This window comes from Callorhinchus milii, unplaced genomic scaffold, assembly GCF_018977255.1.
Source record: "Callorhinchus milii isolate IMCB2004 unplaced genomic scaffold, IMCB_Cmil_1.0 Scaffold19, whole genome shotgun sequence".
Classification (NCBI taxonomy): domain Eukaryota; kingdom Metazoa; phylum Chordata; class Chondrichthyes; order Chimaeriformes; family Callorhinchidae; genus Callorhinchus; species Callorhinchus milii.
Window position 1 is genome coordinate 8365930 of NW_024704760.1, and position 20259 is coordinate 8386188.

At 43.6% G+C, this 20259-nt stretch overlaps 1 protein-coding gene across 1 annotated transcript; it reads right to left on the reverse strand.

Annotated features, from left to right (window-relative positions):
* Nucleotides 1-7918: 7918 nt before the first annotated feature.
* On the reverse strand, nt 7919-19908 carry LOC103179076 (adenosine receptor A1). Its single transcript, XM_007894160.2, has 2 exons — nt 19526-19908; nt 7919-8872 (listed from the first exon to the last, which is right to left on the reverse strand). The coding sequence occupies exons 1-2, from the start codon at nt 19873-19875 to the stop codon at nt 8206-8208; spliced, it is 1017 nt and encodes a 338-aa protein (XP_007892351.1). The 5' UTR covers nt 19876-19908; the 3' UTR covers nt 7919-8205.
* Between the last annotated feature and the right edge of the window lie 351 nt (nt 19909-20259).

Consider the following 20259-nt stretch of genomic DNA (forward strand, 5'->3'; position numbering starts at 1 on the left):
GCTTTTGTAGAACGTGGCAGGCACAATTTAGCAATGGTATTTACCTCCACAACACTCGCTTTGTTTCTAAATCTCATTCTATAAAGGTTTTAAACATTTCTTTTATGTGTCATATTAATGTAAATTAATATAAATTTATACAGTGTCTATAATTCATAATCCAGCCCACCGGGAAACTCGCAGGGAATTTCTGGTACCTGCCACCCACCTGGTGAGGGTTCAACTCAGATCTTGTCAGATATATAACTATATATATAACTAACTCATGACTAGCCTCTTTTGGGGTCTGCTTGGAGTTGAACTCATTGTTGGCTTCTAAGACTCTCTGTCTGTCAGAGCTCCACAGTCTCGTGCCGTGTCTCCCAAACTCACCCGGGTACAGGTCATCCATCCCAGGGGATTGGCTGGTTTTAATCCGAGTCCTAGAGCTCACACAATGTTTGTCAGATGGTGGGAGATACTTACTATTTAATATTTACACATTAGTTGTAGCTTTATTCTAATCCTTTGAAAACACAATTAAATATTGTATTTACATAAACGTTGTAGCTTCATTATCTCAGATCATATACGTTTTGAATTCCTATTTCTCCTTTACGCACGGACATTACTCTGGCTTGACAATTATTTTGCAAAATCTTTTTTGAAAAATGTTACAGATCAAGGAACAAATGATTGTTAAAAATGCAGGGTTTTAGCTGTTAGCTGCGGAACACATATCTGCAAGGAAATATAATAATCCTTGCATTTGATATAGCGCTTTTCACGTCTTTTTAGACGGCTCAAAGCGCTTCACAGAATATACTGTAAAGTGAATTGTGGACGAACCGCTGGAGCCAATTGCGCACAGCAGCGTCCCACAAACAGTCGTCGATTGAAGTGTCCGGTTTATTATTTTTTTTCTTGAGGGAATATTATCAGGCGTGTGGAGTAAGGGAACTTGCCCAAGGTTTTGCTCTGCCAGGAATCAAACCCAGGTCTCTCGCTTGCCAGGAGAGTGCTCTAACCACCGAGCTACAAGTCTCCGTGGATTAACTAACATTTTAAACAAGCTTTGAATAATTTATCAAGATTATAATACAACACTAACTTTTGCAGGGAAAGGCTATAAGTGAGCTTAACAACAAAATAGATTTGGATCAGTATCACATGTATTGTCTTTGTCGTACAAGTCTATTTTTATATCTATTACAGATGAAGTCAGCTTCTATTCTAACATCATGCATTCAATCATTTACATAATGGATTTCCATTTCAAATAAGGGACAGCTCTGCCTTTGTGTCTTCACATTAATGTACAATTTCCTCTTGAAGAAATCCAATGATTTTCTGATATTATTCTGATATTCTGATATTATACAGCAGCACCAACAGTTTCAGTGGAGCTCAGTAGCTCAGTGGTTAGAGCACTTGCTTCATAAGCACGGGGACCTAGGTTCAGTTCCTGCCAGGGCGAAACGTTAGGCAAATCTCCTTACTCCACGCCCACTGTTTTCCCAGCAGTAAGTAGGAGTCCGGTTGTTAGTCGATTGGCGAATCATTTTTTCGAGGGTAATCCTTAAAAAAAAATTTGGTCACTCAATCCACGACTGTTTGTGGGACACCACTGGGCGCAATTGCCTGCTATGTTTCACCCACAAAATCCACAGTCAATTTACAGTATATTCTGTGAGGCCCTTTGAGACATCTCTTGGTGACATCATCCGCAGATATGGGGTCAACTTCCACATGTACGCGGATGACACCCAACTCTACCTCTCTGCCTCCACCCTTGACTCCAGGACCATTGCTGTCCTGACAGAACGTCTGTCAGATATCAAGTCCTGGATGAGAGCTAATTTTTTCAGTTGGATTTTTTCAGTCGAAGCCCTCTGACAGGCGCTGACAGCATCACCATTCATGGTTGAACATTCCACCTCACTGAGCTAGTCTGGAATCTTGATGTCTTGTTTAACCCTCAACAATCCTTTCTACCCAACATCCGTGCCATGATCCGCTCTGCCTTCCCCTAACTCCGCAACAACATCGCCCAGCTCCACCACTGCCAATGTCCTCTCCCGTACCAGGCTCCGTGACCCTATCACCCCATCCTCCCCCGACTCCACTGGCTTCCCATCACACAGAGGATACAGGTCAACATCCTGGTCCTCACCTTCAAAGCCCTCTATGGCCTCGCTCCCCCAATCTCTGGGACTTCCTAACCCCCTACTAACCTGTCTGTCCTTCCGCTTAGCGGTTTCCAGCCTATTTCATGTCTCCCGCCTCGCCCATCCCATTGGCAGGAGGGCCTTCAGCCATTCTGCCCCACCCTCTGGAACTCCATCCTGCAGTCCCTCCATCTCGCCCCTTCCCTTGCCTCCTTCAAGACCCATCTCAAGACCCTCCTCTTCGACCATGCTTTCGATCACCCTCCTTCCCCCCTGCCCTCCACCCTTCCCAATCCTGATCCCCAGCTCAGGTCCAAAACAGCGCCTTGACGTTATACAAATGCAGTTTTGTTGTTGTCATCTCAAAGATGTGATAAGGCAATAACTAATAAGACAGGCAAGTCTACAGTATTCCAGGGCACAGCTGGTGACAGCACAGCCCAGGCTGACTTATTGGTAGGAGCTGGAAGGGCAGACCAGTCACTCATGGCAGAGATTCATCCCACTCAGCTCCTGTAAACACTGCAAATCAAAACCCTAACAAGTTGGGCGGTCCAAGCTGAACAAGCAGTGGGAAAGCTTGCCAGACAGCAATATAAATTGCAAACCATGCAGTTTTAGCTGGTTAGACTCCAGCAGTTACCCCAACGCACACTCTGGGGTCCCCAACTGGAAAGCTTGCTGGATGGCAATATCAATCGTAAGCTATGTGATTTTAGCTGGTCAGACTCCAATAGTTACCCCAACTGAGTAGTCCCCAAGCCTTGGCTTTTGCCAACCTGTGCCTAATACTTTGCGGAATTATATAAGCAGGATGTGTCCCTCCAGGGAATGAGTGCATTGGAATAAAAATTACCCCTATCAAGATAATTGATTAGCCTTGATTTCTATATATTGGAAATCAATTTGCAATGGAAAATAGGACACCAATTAAAGATATCTCTTTCACGATTAACTTCATTTAATGTGCCTTCACCTCCCCTCTCGACTCTCTACCCTCTCCTCGCTCCCTCCCTTCCCTCCCCTCACCCTGACCATTTCCCCCCTGCTCGGGTCCCGACCCAACTGTCCAGCGCCTTGGGACGTCCTCCCCACGTGAAAGGCGCTCTATAAATGCAATCTTGTTGTTGTTATTGTTCATTTAATTAACTCTGATCTTAACTCTCTCCTCAAAAACCTCTAATTAATACAAAGTAATCATTCCAGGTTATTAAGAATGCATTTGGAAACTTTTTTGACAAACAATGAATTTATAACCTCAGCATTACAAAAATCTTTCACTGCAATATGATGGATGAAATTAAATCCTTTATAAATAAGGAATGAAAATATTACTATGATTGCTAGGATGACTAGCTACGAGAGCAGGAACAACTCCGAAATCTAAATTCAAAATGGTGCAGATATTATTATTGGCTTATTGTTACATGCTTCAAATTTTGAACTATGTCCAGAGTTATTCACACTAACAAAAAAACAGCTTAGTTTCTTAAGGAAGAAAATAACAGAATTTAATATTTAATAAATATTCTAGTCAAATATTGCTGCAATCAATAAACTTTATATATTGATCCATCCACAAATAATCTTAGAAATAAGAGACAATATATAATATATATATCGCATATCGCACAGGAAGAGGGAATTCTTCATAGGACTAAAATAACATTTAGAATTCTGACCTCTAAAATAGTGTTTTGATGTGAAATAAACAGCAGCTACAGTAGATTGTCAGACCTTGGTTCATGGAATTAATTGATTATTGTGACAAAGGAGAGATCCATTTGTTGTAAATCTGTTCATAAGCATTATATTAGTGCTAGAATCAGAATCGATCAGGAATACAGCAAATAAAGTAAATTCCTCTAAATGGCACGTGATGGGCCAAAACAAACGCATATTGAATCTCTTCAGGACCAATACTGATCTTTCTTATCCGTAGAATAAACTTGATTTTTAAATTGTTTTGATCTATCAATTTAGTAATTCGAAGTTAAGAACTGTGCCTAAAAGCCTTTCAGTCTACAGTGTTACTGTAAACCAGCAGCTTTGTTATTCCGGTCAATGAAGATTTAGTCAGTGTCAGCAAAGGTTCTTTTAAATGAATGATCTCATTTAACCAGGTCACCATAAATTGGCTTGGTATCAGCTTGCACATAAAAATCTATCATTCAGGACCAAATAGTTCAATGCATTGCAAATATGTCGGTTGTTGAGAATAAGTAAGTAAGAATAATAAGGAAGTAGTCTTTTCAAACTCAGCATTGAGACTCATAAAATAGACACGCTGATTATCAGTTTAATTGTCAGCCAAAGATTAAAACATTCATCAACGAAAAGCTTTTTAACTAGATTTCAGTTCTGCTGGTTACACCATACACACAATGAGTGACACAGTAAAGCCAAGTGCCTGAAACAGTAAAGTCATCATTTGCTATTTGATTAGTGACTTTAAAACAATATAATTGCAACAGACCCGTCACACACCTTTCTCACAAAATTCACACAACAGTGTTATTAAGGGCCATTAAGCTTATTTTTTATCAAAAACAGAAGTCGCTGGGAACACTCAGCAGGTCAGGCAGCATCTATGGAGAAAGGAAAGTGAGTCAACGTTTCGGGTCCACGACCCTTCGTCAGACGAAGAATTTCTGACAGTAGTTCTAGTAGTGTGTGCGTGTGTGTGAGTGTGTGTTTTGCATTTATATACTTCCATTGTTAGAAATGAGTTTTGGGATAAACTTTGATTTATTTCCAAATAAATCCCGATTTTAGCAATTTATCAATGTTTTGTGTTCATTTCTTCTTCTCCCTAATTTTTTCACTGCCTTTAAATATTCATCTTCTAATCCAGCATTTCCCAGTCATTCTTCTGAAGCGCAACCCATCTGTTTCTTGGAAAGTTCAGCATTCTGCTAGAACATGCCCAGCACCACATTCTTGGCCTCAATACTCATGTCATCAGTTCAGTGGAATTTGATGGTGAAAGTCCTGACAGCTCCTTGATTTTGCTAGACTGATACTATCTCACCGTAATGTAGGAAATGCCAAGATTTGTTAACAAGCGCTTGTGAAAGAACATGAATGTTATCAAATACAACAACAACAGCAAAAGTACATTTATAGAGCACCTTTCACGTCAGGAGGACGTCCCAAAGCGCTGAAATATTAAATATTAAAATCTTTACAATAGGGACAGGTTCATTTATCTATCGGGTACTATATCTCTCCTCTATCTAATGTGTGTCAACTGTACACATGGAATAGATTATTGGAAGGATTCAACTCTGACAGAACTACCCATGCTGGAAATTATTTCTCTATATAATCGGGGGTGGGGGGGAGGGTGTCGATACGAACCTATGTTTTATTCAGAATTGTTAAGCCTCATTTCCAGTGTCTTCAATTTTCAGGTTTGTTGTGCACACAAAGGTACGCACCCCCCATCTCACACCATGCACTGCAACTTGGCTCCTCAGGGCTGTTGGGGAGAGTCCCCAGATGTTGGGGACCCCCTCCCCCTGGGCCCCTTCTGCTCCAACATTGACGTTTAACAATTCGAGTTCAAAGCTCCTCAAACTCCCCGGCCTATGCCTCAGCCTCATCGAACTGATGCCCAATCTAGGCGTAAGGTTTGATCCAGAGCTGTCCTTCCTTCCTGACATCCGGTCCCTGACAAGGACCGCCTTCCTCCACCTCTGCCATGTTGCCCACCTCCGACTGTACCTTACCCCAAACGCAGCCGAAACACTTGTCCATGCCTTCGTCACTTCCCGACTCGACTTTTCAAATGCTCTCCTCGCCTGTCTCTCCAGCTCCACCATCCACAGTATCCAGCTGATCCAAAACTCCGCCGCCGCATCTTCACCTGCACTAAACTCCAAATCCGATCACACCAGTTCTAGCCCAGTTCCACTGGCTCCCTATCGCTGAATGGATCGATTTCAAGATCCTCACACTCATTTTCAAGTCCCTTCATGCTCTGGTACCTCCCTATCTCTCCGACCTGTTTACCCCCCCAACCTACAACCCGCAGCCTCCGCTCGACTGGCTCCGGCCTCCTGCTTGTCCCTCATGCCTTCTGTTCCACCATCGATGGCCGCGCTTTCAGCCACTAAACCCCAAAACTCCGGACCACTCTTCCTCATTCCATCCGCCTTGTCCCTTCCTTCCCCATCTTCAGGTTGTGCCTGAAGATCTTCCTCTTCGACCGTCCCTACAGTCACCTCCACCTCCCTCTCCTCCCAGCTCAGTGTCATGCTCCGCCACTGTTAAGCGGTCTGGGACACTACCCTGCATAAGGGGCGCTATATAAATGCAAGTTGTTGTTATTATAGCTTTATTTCTGTAACATTATCTATAAACTACAAATATAAATATAGTCATACATACAAACACAACCATCTCTTTAGGCACTTTGCATACGACTGAAGTGAATGATGAATGGATACACGCAAGCACCCAATTGTCAGGAACCTGCATCTATACTGATCCTAATCTAGTAGAATCATTATACACCAACATTTCCACTGGAGTCAACCCAGGTTGAAGCTTGTCAATCTGTGTCTCGATCAAAAATTGATTAAAGCTGTTTACAACAGCCGCAATTATCAGAGTGGCACATATTAACAATAAAACAAAGTAATAGATTGATCACTTCGATCCACGACTGTTTGTGGGACGCTGCTGTGCGCCTTGGCTGCCGCGTTTCGCTCACAAGTATATAGTCAATTCACTTTACAGTATGTTCTGTGAAGCGCATTGAGACGTCTAGAAGATGTGAAAAGCGCAATACCAAATGCAAGGAATATTGTATTATATTATTATAGTATAGTTCAGTCAGCCTCTTGTTGGTTGGGTCATACGCTGATCACCTGCTGTGCATTTCCAACTTCAAGAGGGTGTCAGCCTGGTTCAGTTGGAGGCATTCTTGCCTTATCGTCTGATGGTTGTAGATTAAAGCCCCACATTGGGACTTTAAATTGCTATAGTTTAGGCTGACGCTCTTCTGGAGTTCTGGAATGGCCCCGTCTGCCTGTTCAGATTGATGTTATAGATTGCTCAATATACTTGAAAAGACAAGGGTCTTTTGTTGGCTGTACTGGCCAACAATTTCCCCAAATTAAATGTATACGTATATTTAAGCTATAGCTATCTGGATGTATTTAAGAGGAAGCTACTAATACACATGAGGGAGAAGGGAACAGAAGGGAATGGGAGGGTATTATTCCACCCACCACTTCAACTGTGTCTACAGTCACCTCCAACCTCTCCCCAGCTCGGCATCTGTTTCCGCCACTGTTGAGTGCTCCGAGACACTGCCCGGCATGAAGGGTACTATATAAATGCAAGTTGTCGTCGTTGTTTACTTAGCAGTGAGTAGGAACCCGGTTGTTCGTCAATTGGCAGATCGCTTTCTGGGGGTAATAATCCTTCAAAAAAAAATTGGTGACTCAATCCATGACTGTTTGCGGGACACTGCTATGAAGAATTGGCACAAAATACAGTCAGTCCACTTTACAATATATTATGTAAAGCATTTTGAGACATCTCAATCACATGATACGGTGCTACATCAAGGATTATTATATTATTATAATAGCTGGGCCAAATTACTTGATTCTGAGCTCTACAATCAATGTAAATCTTTATAAATTATGGCGGTTTGTGGGACATTGCTGTGTGCAAATTCGCTGCTACTTTCATCTACAAATGTACAGTAGGTAAATACACTTTATAGTAAATCCTGTGAAGCACTTTGAGACATTTCAATGCTGTATTAAATGCAACGTTTATTATGTTTTCATTGTTAGATGTTCAGATTTTTTAAAAAGAAACAGGAGAGAACAACATGAAGAGCTCATGAGATATTGCCACATCTGTTTCAAAAGACCAAAAGCATTCTGTGCCATTATCAAGAATTTCTGATTTTTCATTCTATCATCGCCAATTATTATCTTAATATTTACTCTCTGAGTCCTATAATCAAAACAGCATTAATAATGATCTTGGAGTTGATTTACCCAAATCAATACCTCTGGGTAGAGGTGACTGTAAACTACAGAGTAGTCTTCTGTTCTCTATTGGCTCGTAATTCTCCTTTGCTTAAATTATTTGAGTTGTGATTGTGATTCTTATCGCATCGAATGTACTGGCTCCAGATCTGGAGAAAGGTCAGTCGAAACTTTGTGATCCTGAAGGCATATACAATGGGGTTTACAGCAGAATTGCCATGGGTTAGAAAGATGGCAATGTACATTATAATCACTGGTATCTTACACGAAGGACAAAAGAATGTAATACAGTTGATAATGTGCAGAGGAAGCCAGCATATTGCAAACAAAAACAGCACCAGAGCCAGAGACTTAGCCAGCTTCAACTCCTTCCCAAAGTACCTGCTTGGGTCCGTGGTATTGACTGATAATGCCTTTTGGTTCAGATGCTTCCGAATGAGATGAAATATTTCCACATAAATCACCAGGATAAGCACAAGAGGTGGTAACACCCAACCAAAGAAGTTGAAGTAGACCATGTAGTCCATGCTGATCACAGTTTCAAAATGACACACGATAATATTGCTTTTGAGACTTGAGTTTACTTCATTGTGAATCACTTGATTGTAATTGTTCCATCCAAACATTGGTATCACCCCAACAATTATGGATATGGTCCAGCACAAAATCACAGCAGCCCCAGCTCGCTTCTGCGTCACAACGCGCTTATAACTGTTGGGAAAAATAGAGGAAAGCAAATAGACAAAGTTAACAAATACTGAGACTTATTACAGCAATTCTACTCTATAGTATAACCTTACACCAATATACTTTGTGTATAGTGTGCAGAGATTTTCTAGAAGAATTCCCAGGGTTTCTCAATAAGGAAACTAAGCTTTCTGAGAATTGGAAAGATCATCACGTCCCATTGCCAGCTCCACAGACAGACAGCAACTGTGGAGCTTGTCAGCCCCACAGACACATTGTGTTCAAATGGATGTTCCCAGAAGTCAGCTCATGACTTCTAACTTCCTTGTCAAGGAATCCAGTTAGACATTGTTGCATGTTTGACTCCTCAAGATCATAAGCTTGGTCTGGATGAAGAAGGCCCTTCAGCCCACCTGATCTCTCAGAACATCTCTCCAGAACAGCCACCCCAACAGCCCCTCATCACTGCATCAAGCTACATTTTAAAATGCGTTAAGTGTCCTGTCCTCTACCACCTTTGTTGGCAACGAGTTCCAGTTGTTGATCTGTGTAGAGAAAAACTTCCTGGCATCTGTCCTGAATTTTTCCCTTTGATCTCTAAACCTATGTCTTATTGTTCTACTGTAATGATACATCTTAAAGTGCATAGATACATCTATTGACTTTTTCAATCCCATTTAACGTTTTATACACTTCTAAGAGGTTCCCTCTGTGAGTTGTCTTCTCTCTCTTGTCTAGTTATTGCTCACAGCTCATTCCTCTACTACTGGGGATCATCCTCATTGCTCTCCTCTGCATTGCCTGTAGGTCCTATGTGCATTATTCAAGGTGCAGCCTGACCAGAACACTGTACAGCCTGAGAATGACATTTTGGGATCTAAACTCAACAATGAAGTTGCATAACCGGCCTCATGAACCCCAGTATTGAGAATGTGAGTGATTGTGATCAATGGTGGAATTAAACCCACGTGGGGTTTATTATTTATTATTAAATCCAGATATTACGCATGCTATGTGTATCAACATAACATGGTAGTGCATTTGCTGCTGTTTAACACCAAATGATTTTTGTGTGAATCTTAATGGCGCAGTGATAATAATAATAATAATCCTTGCATTTGATATAGCGCTTTTCACGTCTTCTGGACGTCTCAAAGCGTTTCACAGAATATACTGTAAAGTGAACTGACTGTATATTTGTGGGTGAAACGCGGCAGCCAATTGAGCACAGCAATGTCCCACAAACAGTCGTGGATTGAAGTGACCAATTTTATTATTTTTTTATCTTGAGGAATTATTATAAGGTGTGTGGAGTAAGGAAACTTGCCCAAGGTTTCACCCTGCTGGGAATATGATACAAATATTGTTGACCCCTATGTACCTACGTGGAGTCCTGTAGCTCAGCGGTTAGAGCACTCACTTTGCAAGCGAGAGACCTGGGTTCGATTCCCAGCAGGAATTATTATTATTATTATTATTATTATTATGTAGGGCCCAGTATACAAGGTCTCCGTCTCAATTTTTGGGAGGTGGTGGGGGTTTCCGTGGAATTCCACCACTGTGTTCAAGAGTATCCAAACTTGTACCACTTGACTGGCACTGTTGCTCTGAGTCAGAAGGTTGTGAGTTCAAATCCCACGTCGGGACTTGAACAAACATAGTCTAAGATAATACTCCAATGCAACAGCAACAAATTAAATTTCGTCTTTCACGTCAGGAGGACATCACAAAGCGCTGGTCTTGGGCAATGCAGCGCTGGGGTTATGTTGCATTGTCGGAGGTGCTATCCTCTGGATGACATGGTAAACCAAAGGTCTGTCTGCCTGTTCACGTGGACATTAAAGATCCCATGGCATTTTTCGAAAAAAGGGAGTTTCTTCTTGTATCCCGGCCAACAATCACCCAAATAAAATTGATTGCTCGCTCCATGGCTGTTTGTGGGACATTGCTGTGTGCAAACTGGCTCGCTGCATTTGGCCACAAAAAAACAGTGACTACACTTTATAGTATATCCTGTGAAGCCGGTTGAGACGTGTCGATGATATGATAAAGACTAAACAAGGAAAAATTATTATTACGAACTAGACAGAGGTCTAAACATGCACGCCATCTACACATGGAAATTCTCACGTTTGGAATGGAATGCTCATTCTCTCCCTGGAGGGGTGCACCTTGCTTATCTAATTCCAGAGAGTAGTAGGTGGGCAAGAGGTACCCAACAGTGTGCACTGAAGTAACCCACCCAATACTGCAAGTTTATCGTTGAGCTTCCCGATGCTGGGACGACTCTTGCCATTAAGGGTTTCAGCTTTGGGGGGGGGGGGGGTTGTATCCCAGCAGGTATTCATGAGAATAAATATGGAATTTGGCTCTGGAACTCTATCCCCCAGTGCCTCCTCCCTTTCCTCCTTCAAGGCCGGTCTCAAGACCTTTCTCTTTGACCGTGCCTTCAGCTCCCCTCTTGACTCTCTACCCCCTCCTCGCTCCCTCCCTTCCCTCCCTCACCCTGACCATTTCCCCCTCCTCGCTCCCTCCCTTCCCTCCCCTCACCCTGACCATTTCCCCCCTGCTCGGGTCCTGACCTAACTGTACAGTGCCTTGGAACGTCCTCCCGACGTGAAAGGCGCTCTATAAATGGAATCTTGTTGTTGTTGTTGTATAGGATAATATATGATATATGGTAAATCTTTAACAAGGAACTGGTTTATTCAGTGAGACACACCTAATTGTTGTAATCTTACATGAAGAAATATGATACATCATTTACATATCAATAGAATGAATAAGCAAATCATAGAATCATAGAATATTACATCACAGAAGGAGGCTATTGTGCCTGTGCCGGCTCTTTGGAAGAACTAACTAATTAGTCCAAATTAGTCCCACTCCCCCGCTCTTTCAAATTTTTCCTCTTCAAGTACCTACTCAATTCCCTTTTGAAAGTTGTCATTGAATCTGTTTCCACTACCCTTTCAGGCAGTGCATTCCAGACCATAACTCTCTGTGTAAAAAAAATTCTGCTAATCTCCCCTCTGGTTCTTTCGCTAATTACCTTGAATCTCTGTCTCCTGGTTAAATAATTTACTTTCCAAAACTTTAATAGATGAATTTAGCCCAATGAACATTAGAAACACAAGATACTATCTGCATGAAGCTGGGAAATTTATGATTTACTGGACTGTAACATTGATTTTGTTTTTCACTGGCATGAATTATTACTTTTCTGGGCCATAAAATTCACTATAACAGGAATGATAATATCACTTTTAAGTAACGCAATAATTCAATCCAATGACCTTAAGAACTATAATTCATAGCTGTAAATGATTGCTTTCGGACATCACAGCTTTCTGCAACTTACCTGAAAAAATGAACCAGGGCATACACACTCCGTCTCACATGAGTACACACATACACTTATCCTTCCACCACACACAGAAACACACGTTGTGCATACCTACACACCCCGAAACTCTGGAAACCTTCGCCTCAATCCTTCCAAACTTTCCCCCTCATTGCACATCTTCAGATCGCATCTGAAGACCTTGTCCTTTCACCTGCAGTCATCTCTCCTCTCTCCCTAGCTCGGCATCAAGCACCGGCACTGTTAAGCGCTCCTAGACCCTACCATTTGAAGGGCGTCTGAATTCAACTAATATCATTATTTATTATTTATTCAGGTGTTTATTATCTCAGATGATATAAATTAATGTGATGATATCCGTATCTCCAACCTTCTCTATAGGATTATAAATGCAAGTCGTTGAATTAATTGTCAAGGATGGAATATGATGAAATTAAAATTTCACAACCAAATGTGAATATCAAACTAGAGTTGTTGCATCAAAGATTTAATTTGAAGTATTTGCTTTATATTTAGAGTGCGCATTAATATGTTAAAGCTCTATCCACTAGCAGTTTAAACAAAACAGAAGAATCATGGTGAAGAATCAGTCAATTGACTTTGCAGTATATTATTCGAGACATCTCGGAGACATGATAAGGCGCTATACCAAATGCAAGGATTATTATTATTATAAGAGAGCTTGGCAAAGATTGTTTATTTGTAACATTTGAATGAGTGATCGAGTCTGCATTAAATGAGCCTCTGAGTAGACAGCCCTACAGAGAGGGTTGGAGATAAAGATATCATCACATTAATTTATCTGAGATAATAAACATGTGAATAAATAATGAATAATAACATTAGTTGAATTCAGATCCCCCTAGTATGATTGGTATTAATACATATATCCATAGCAGCTGAGATTGATAAACACTCACAAAACACAGTCATTGCACTTTACATTTATTCCTGAGAAGTACTTTGAAACATCTTCCCAATGTGAAAGGTGCTGTATCAAATGTAAGGATGATTATTATAAGACTAGTTTTGCTTCTTGGGTAACATTTATTGAATGTCCTCAAAGGGTTAAATGTTTCATTAATGTTACAGATGGTTAACCACGGGACTGCTGAGTGGCGAGAAGCCAAATGGCTTTCTGACAAAAATATCCATCTGAATATTGTAAACGACAAGCACTGGTGCAACCATGCATCGCATCAGTTGCTACTTATTTTCAAGCGATTCAGTCACTGATAAATCATAGAATAACATAACATTACATGCAGGAGTAGGCCATTCGGCCCTTCGAGCCTGCCCCGCCATTCAATCATGGCTGATCTTCTAATCTAACTCCAGCTAATAACCTGACCCTGCCTTATCCCCATATCCCCTAATCCCTTTTGCAAGAAGAAATCCATCTATCTCAGTCTTGAATCATGGACTTATAGAGCCATAGAATCTTACAGCCCAGAAGGAGACCATTTGGCCCATCGTGCCTGTGTCGTCTCTTTGGAAGAGCTGTCCAATAAATCCCCCTCTTACTCTCTTTCCCCATATCCTTGCAAATTTTTCCTCTTCAAGTACCTATCCAATCTCCTTTTGAAAGTTGTTATTGCATCTGTTTCCACCACCCTTTCAGATCCATGCTTTCCAGATAATACCAACTCTCTGTGTAAAAAAAATTCTCCTCATCTCCCCTCTAGTTCTTTTGCCAGTTACCTTAAATCTGTGTCATCTGGTTACCGACCACTCCGCCAGTGGATGCAGTTTCTTCCTATGTACTCTATCAAAACCACTCAAAATTTTGAACACCTCCATTAAATTTCCCCTCAACCTTCTCTGCTCTAAGGAGAATAATCCCAGACTCTCTTGTCTCTCCACATAATCGTAGTCCCTCATCCCTTTAAATCTCCTCTACACCCTCTCCAACACCCTGCCATCCTTCCTAAAGTGTGGTGCCCAGAATTGGACACAAAACTCCAGCTGAGGCCGAACCAGCGATTTGTAAAGGTTCAACATAACTTCCTTTCTCTTAAACTCTTTGCCTCTATTTATAAAGCCAAGGATCCCATTTGTTTTTTTAACCACTTTGTCAATTTGTCCTGCCACCTTCAAAGATTTGTGTTTGTGAAGCCCCAGGTCTCTGTTCCATCACCCCCTTTATAATTATACCATTTATTTTATATGTCCTCCATTACCTCTCATTCCTCCTCCCAGTACCACTTCACACTTCTCTGCGTTAAATTCCATCTGCCATGTGTCTGCCCAATTCGCCAGTCTGCAGTCTGCTACTTATCCTCCTCACTGTTCACTATGTTTTCGCGTTTTGTGTCGTCTTCTCAATTGTGTCATTCTCCTCATTGTCTCCTCTTTTCCTGGAGTCCTGTAGCTCAGTGGTTAGAGCACTCGCTTTGCAAGCGAGAGACCTGAGTTCAATTCCAGGCAGAGGGCGAAACCTTGGGCAAGTTTCCTTACTCCACACAGAGCCTAATAATAATCCCTCCAAAACCCAAAATAATAATAAATTGGTCATTTTCAATCCACGACTGTTTGTGGGACACTGCTGCGCGCAATTGGCTGCTGCGTTTCGCCCACAAATATACAGTCAATTCACTTCACAGTCTATTCTGTGAAACACTTTGAGACGTCGAGAAGACGTGGAAAGTGCTATATCAAATGCAAGGATTATTATTATTATTATTCTCTCTTCAGCAACCCCAAAAAGCCTCCAAACACCCATTTCCTCATCAGAACAAAGAAAACCTTAAAACATATGAATGCTTTTCCTGCTTTCATGAATGGAGCTTTTGGACAGCGTAGTGCAGTGTTTGAGAATGAGCAAGTTTTCGGTCTCCAAATCTATGTTGCTGAGCAGGTAATGCTCAGATTTCCTCCTGTTACTGGCTCTTTAAATGGCCCACATAGCTGCACACTCCTAACACGCGTACTTTCCGCTTTCTCTGTATTAAATTCCATCTTCCATGTGTCTTCCCATTTCACTAGCCTGTCTATGTTCTCCTGCAGTCTGTTACTATCCTCCTGACTGTTTAGTACGTTTACTACAAGATCAATTAGAATGGGAGGATGAGGATCTTGAATTCCATTCTCTGGGGGATGGGAAACTAGTGATGCCAAGTGAGAGGACGTAGACTGCAGAGTGCTGGAGTATTTGCAGACTGTGTTTAGAAGAACTGGGGAGTCCATCAAATAGGGCATTGATGGAGACAAGCCTGGACATGATGAGGACATGGATGAATCAGTGATGATCCATCAATGCCTAATGCTCATTTATACTTAATATGTATGGAATGTAATTGTAATCTATGAGTTGGGCAGCGATGAATGCCAAATCCTTATTGTACATGTACAGATCCAACTCATTAAAGCTCACACCCTTGTAATAAATGTTATTGTGGGCGTTGTCAGCTCTTGTACGTGACTGCTCACAATCACTTGTTCACCAACTCAGTCAAGCAAGCTGATACATGAAAGGACAACTTGCAATTTTAATGGAAGAACCATGTTGTTTGATGTAGAAAAACAGATACATGCTTTCGGGCACAGAAATAGTGAATCCTGGTTCCACGATGATGTGGTACCCATGATAATTAGCTTCCAGATGATCTATACAATGTGTGCATTTCTGCATTGTGCTCCATCTGCTTTTTCTGGCTCGTTGTCAGACTCCATCATTGTCAAGTGCTACCCAACCTGAAGGGCGCTTTATAAATACAAGTTGTTGTTGTTTCTTTTAAGGGCATGAGTATTAATTATAGCAATCGGCAACGATAGTTAGGATAAAAGGTTGACACAAGTCATTGGGTGTTACTAAAAAAAACAAAATCGGGGGTTGTAGATGGATTGTAGATTCATTCACTGGGTTATAGCGCTCCAGGACGCTACCCCATGTGAAGGGCGCTATATAAATGCACGTTGTTGTTGTTGGTGTTTTTGTTATAGATCTCTGGGTTAGGACAAGGATCTTGAACTCCATCCACCTGTGGATAAGAATGCCGGGCGAGGATGGGGATGATAGTGCAGGAACGTTTACAAGCTGAAGGGTCTGGATAGTCTGCAGCTTGTGAAGGGGCGAGTGGGTAGACCAGTGAGCAGGAGTTGTGGTATTCTAGCTTGGATGTGATGAAAGCATTGATTAAGATCCTGGTGGGCCAAGGGGAGAGGCTGGCAATCTTATTGAGGTGAGGGAAAGCTGAGCAGGTCACTATTATATTGGAGTGTCAGCCTGTGAATTGACACTGGACTGTGAGTTGAATGTCTGGATATGAGGCTTAAACCCACAACCCCCAGAGATGAGAGTACAGACCAACCAAGCTAGGCTGAACCAATCTCAGTGAGAATAACCACAATAATAATAATCCTTGCATTTGATTTAGCGTCTTATCATGTCGTCAAGACGTCAAGCTGAGGAGACGGGGAGTTAACTGTAAGCATGATCGAAGAGGAAGGTCTTCAGGTGTGATCTGAAGATGGGAAAGGAGGAGGTAAGACAGAGGGATAGAGGAAGAGAGTTGCATAGTTTCAGGTGTAGTGGCCGAAAGCATGGTTGCCTTTGCCTTTAACAAATCTGTGTTCCAACCCTCCAGTGCTCTGGCCCCACTCCCATATCCAAGGAGGAATGAAGGATTGCGGCCGGTGATTTTTGGTCAAATCTCAACCCTTAGATCCCATTTAACCGCAAAGCCATTCGAGTAAATACACAAGGACGATGACAGTGAGGGTTTGGGGAAGAGCAAGATTACACAGATGGTTTGCAACAGAGAAGTGAGCGCAGCAGAGCCTCACTGTGAAGGCTGAATGCTCTCATTTTCTCCCTTTCCCCACAGAGACCAAATCTCCAGGAGTCAACATTTTTTTTTGCAAAATTGCTCCGTGAATGGAAAGGTAATTGAGTGACTCCAATACTCTCTCTCTCTCTCACTCTCTCTCTCTCACTCTCCAGCCTCCAACCTACTCTACTCAACCTTGATCTGTATTCTTTGCACAGACCACAGCTCAGTGCTTCCATCTGACCATCTCCCCCCTCCCCCCCCCCCCCACTTCCTGAACATTGACCTGGACAGGACCTCAACCCGTGGAGAGATTTATGCTTGAAATTTTATTAAAATGTAAGCAAGTATTTCATTTCGCCCACAAATATACGGTCAATTCACTTTACAGTCTATTCTGCAAAGCGCTTTGAGACGCCGGGAAGACGTGAAGAGCGCTATATCAAATGCAAGGATTATTATTATAATTATCAGCATCTTACAGGCAGACAGAACGCCATGTACGGCGAGTGCCACTGCATAACACTGCAAACTTTTCCTCCAACAGCTCCACACACACACGCACATCAATAAGGCAGCTTCACACATAAAGGTGGACATCATGGCTATATCACAAGGAAATCTGCCTCATATTATTAATAATAATAATTGCAGTAATAAACACCGAGTGCAGGAGAGAGGTACACACCTGCCAGGTAGAGAGATAGCGAGAGAGAGAGAGAGAGAAGTAGATAGCGAGATAATAATAATAATAATAGCGAGATAGATAGATAGATAGATAGATAGATAGATAGATAGATAGATAGATAGATAGATAGATAGATAGATAGATAGATAGATAGATAGATAGATAGATAGATAGATAGATAGATAGATAGATAGATAGATAGATAGATAGATAGATAGATAGATAGATAGATAGATAGATAGATAGATAGATAGATAGATAGATAGATAGATAGATAGATAGATAGATAGATAGATAGATAGATAGATAGATAGATAGATAGATAGTTAGTTAGTTAGTTAGTTAGTCACGGAGGCTGAAGTGGTCCTGAGCCCCCGGGAGTGTGTGTGTGTAGGTGTGTGTGTGTGTAGGTGTGTGAGGGTGTGTGTGTGTGAGGGTGTGTGTGTGTGTGAGGGTGGGTGTGTGTGAGGGTGTGTGTGAGGGTGTGTGTGTGTGAGGGGGTGTGTGTGAGGGTGTGTGTGAGGGTGTGTGTGTGTGTGTGAGGGTGTGTGTGAGGGTGTGTGTGTGAGGGTGTGTGTGTGAGGGTGTGTGTGAGGGTGTGAGGTGTGTGTGTGTGAGTGTGTGTGTGTGAGGGTGTGTGTGTGTGAGGTGTGTGTGAGGGTGTGTGAGGTGTGTGTGTGTGTGTGAGGTGTGTGTGTGTGTGTGTGAGGGCGTGTGTGAGGGTGTGTGTGTGTGAGGGTGTGTGTGTGTGAGGGTGTGTGTGTGTGAGGGGTGTGTGTGTAGGTGTGTGAGGGTGTGTGTGAGGGTGTGTGTGAGGGTGTGTGTGTGAGGGTGTGTGTGTGTAGGTGTGTGAGGGTGTGTGTGAGGGTGTGTGTGAGGGTGTGTGTGAGGGTGTGTGTGTGTGAGGGTGTGTGTGTGTGAGGGGGTGTGTGTGTGAGGGTGTGTGTGTGTGAGGGTGTGTGTGTGTGAGGGTGTGTGTGAGGGTGTGTGTGAGGTGTGTGTGTGTGTGTGTGAGGGTGTGTGTGAGGGTGTGTGTGTGTGAGGGTGTGTGTGTGTGAGGGTGTGTGTGTGTGAGGGTGTGTGTGAGGGTGTGAGGTGTGTGTGAGGGTGTGTGTGAGGGGTGTGTGTGAGGGTGTGTGTGTGTGAGGGTGTGTGTGAGGGTGTGTGTGTGTGAGGGTGTGTGTGAGGGTGGGTGTGTGAGGGTGTGTGTGTGTGAGGGTGTGTGTGTGAGGGTGTGTGTGAGGGTGTGTTGTGTGAGGGTGTGTGTGTGTGAGGGTGTGTGTGTGAGGGTATGTGTGAGGGTGTGTGTGTTGGTGTGTGAGGGTGTGTGTGAGAGTGTGAGGGTGTGTGGTGTGTGAGGGTGTGTGTGTGTGAGGGTGTGTGTGAGGGTGTGTGTGTGAGTGTGTGTGAGGGTGTGTGTGTGTGAGGGTGTGGTGTGTGAGGTGTGTGTGTGTGAGGGTGTGTGTGTGTGAGGGTGTGTGTGAGGGTGTGTGTGAGGGTGTGTGTGTGTGAGGGTGTGTGTGTGTGTGTGAGGGTGTGTGAGTGTGTGAGGGTGTGTGTGAGGGTGTGTGTGAGGGTGTGTGTGTGAGGGGGTGTGTGTGTGAGGGTGTGTGTGAGGTGGTGTGTGTGTGAGGGTGTGTGTGAGGGTGTGTGTGTGTGAGGGTGTGTGTGAGGGTGTGTGGTGTGAGGGGGTGTGTGTGTGAGGGTGTGTGTGTGTGAGGGTTGTGTGTGAGGGTGTGTGTGTGAGGGTGTGTTGTGAGGGTGTGTGTGTGTGAGGGTGTGTGTGTGTGAGGGTGTGTGTGAGGGTGTGTGTGAGGGTGTGTGTGAGGGTGTGTGTGTGTGAGGGTGAACCTGACCTGACGGGGATCCTGACGTGGAGGTAGCGATCCACGGCGATGGCGAGGAGGGCGAGGATGGAGCTCTGGGTGAGCACCAACATAGCGCAGGACAGCAGGAGACAGCTGTGGAAGTCGGTGCGCGGCCCCGCGCTGATGGTGATGGCCACCGGGATGACCAGACTGCCCACCGCCACGTCGGCCAGAGCCAAGGACACCACGAAGCAGAAGGTGGTGTCCCGCAGAGCGCGGTTCAGCCGCACCGCCCAACACACCAGTGCGTTCCCGAGGACAGAGGCCACCGCCACCACCACCTCCGCCGCCATGTACACGGCCAGTGAGGGCGAGATGCTCTCCGGCCCCTCCGCCATCTCCCTCGGCTTCTCCCCTCACCCTCACACTCCCCTCACCCTCACCCTCCCCTCACCCTCCCCGGTCCTTCCTCCGCTCTCGGTGCTGTGTCGGCGCCGCTCCACCACCACCGCCACTACCCACTACCATCGCCCCAACCGCAACGGTGACGCACCGCCACCGCCACCGCCACCGCCGCCCTCCTCCCCTCCCACTCACTCACTCACTCACTCACTCACTCACACTCACTCACTCACTCACTCACTCACACTGATACTCACTCACTCACTCACTCACTCACTCACTCACACTGATACTCACTCTCACACTCACTCACACTGATACTCACTCACTCACTCACTCACTCACTCACTCACTCACACTGATACTCACTCACTCACTCT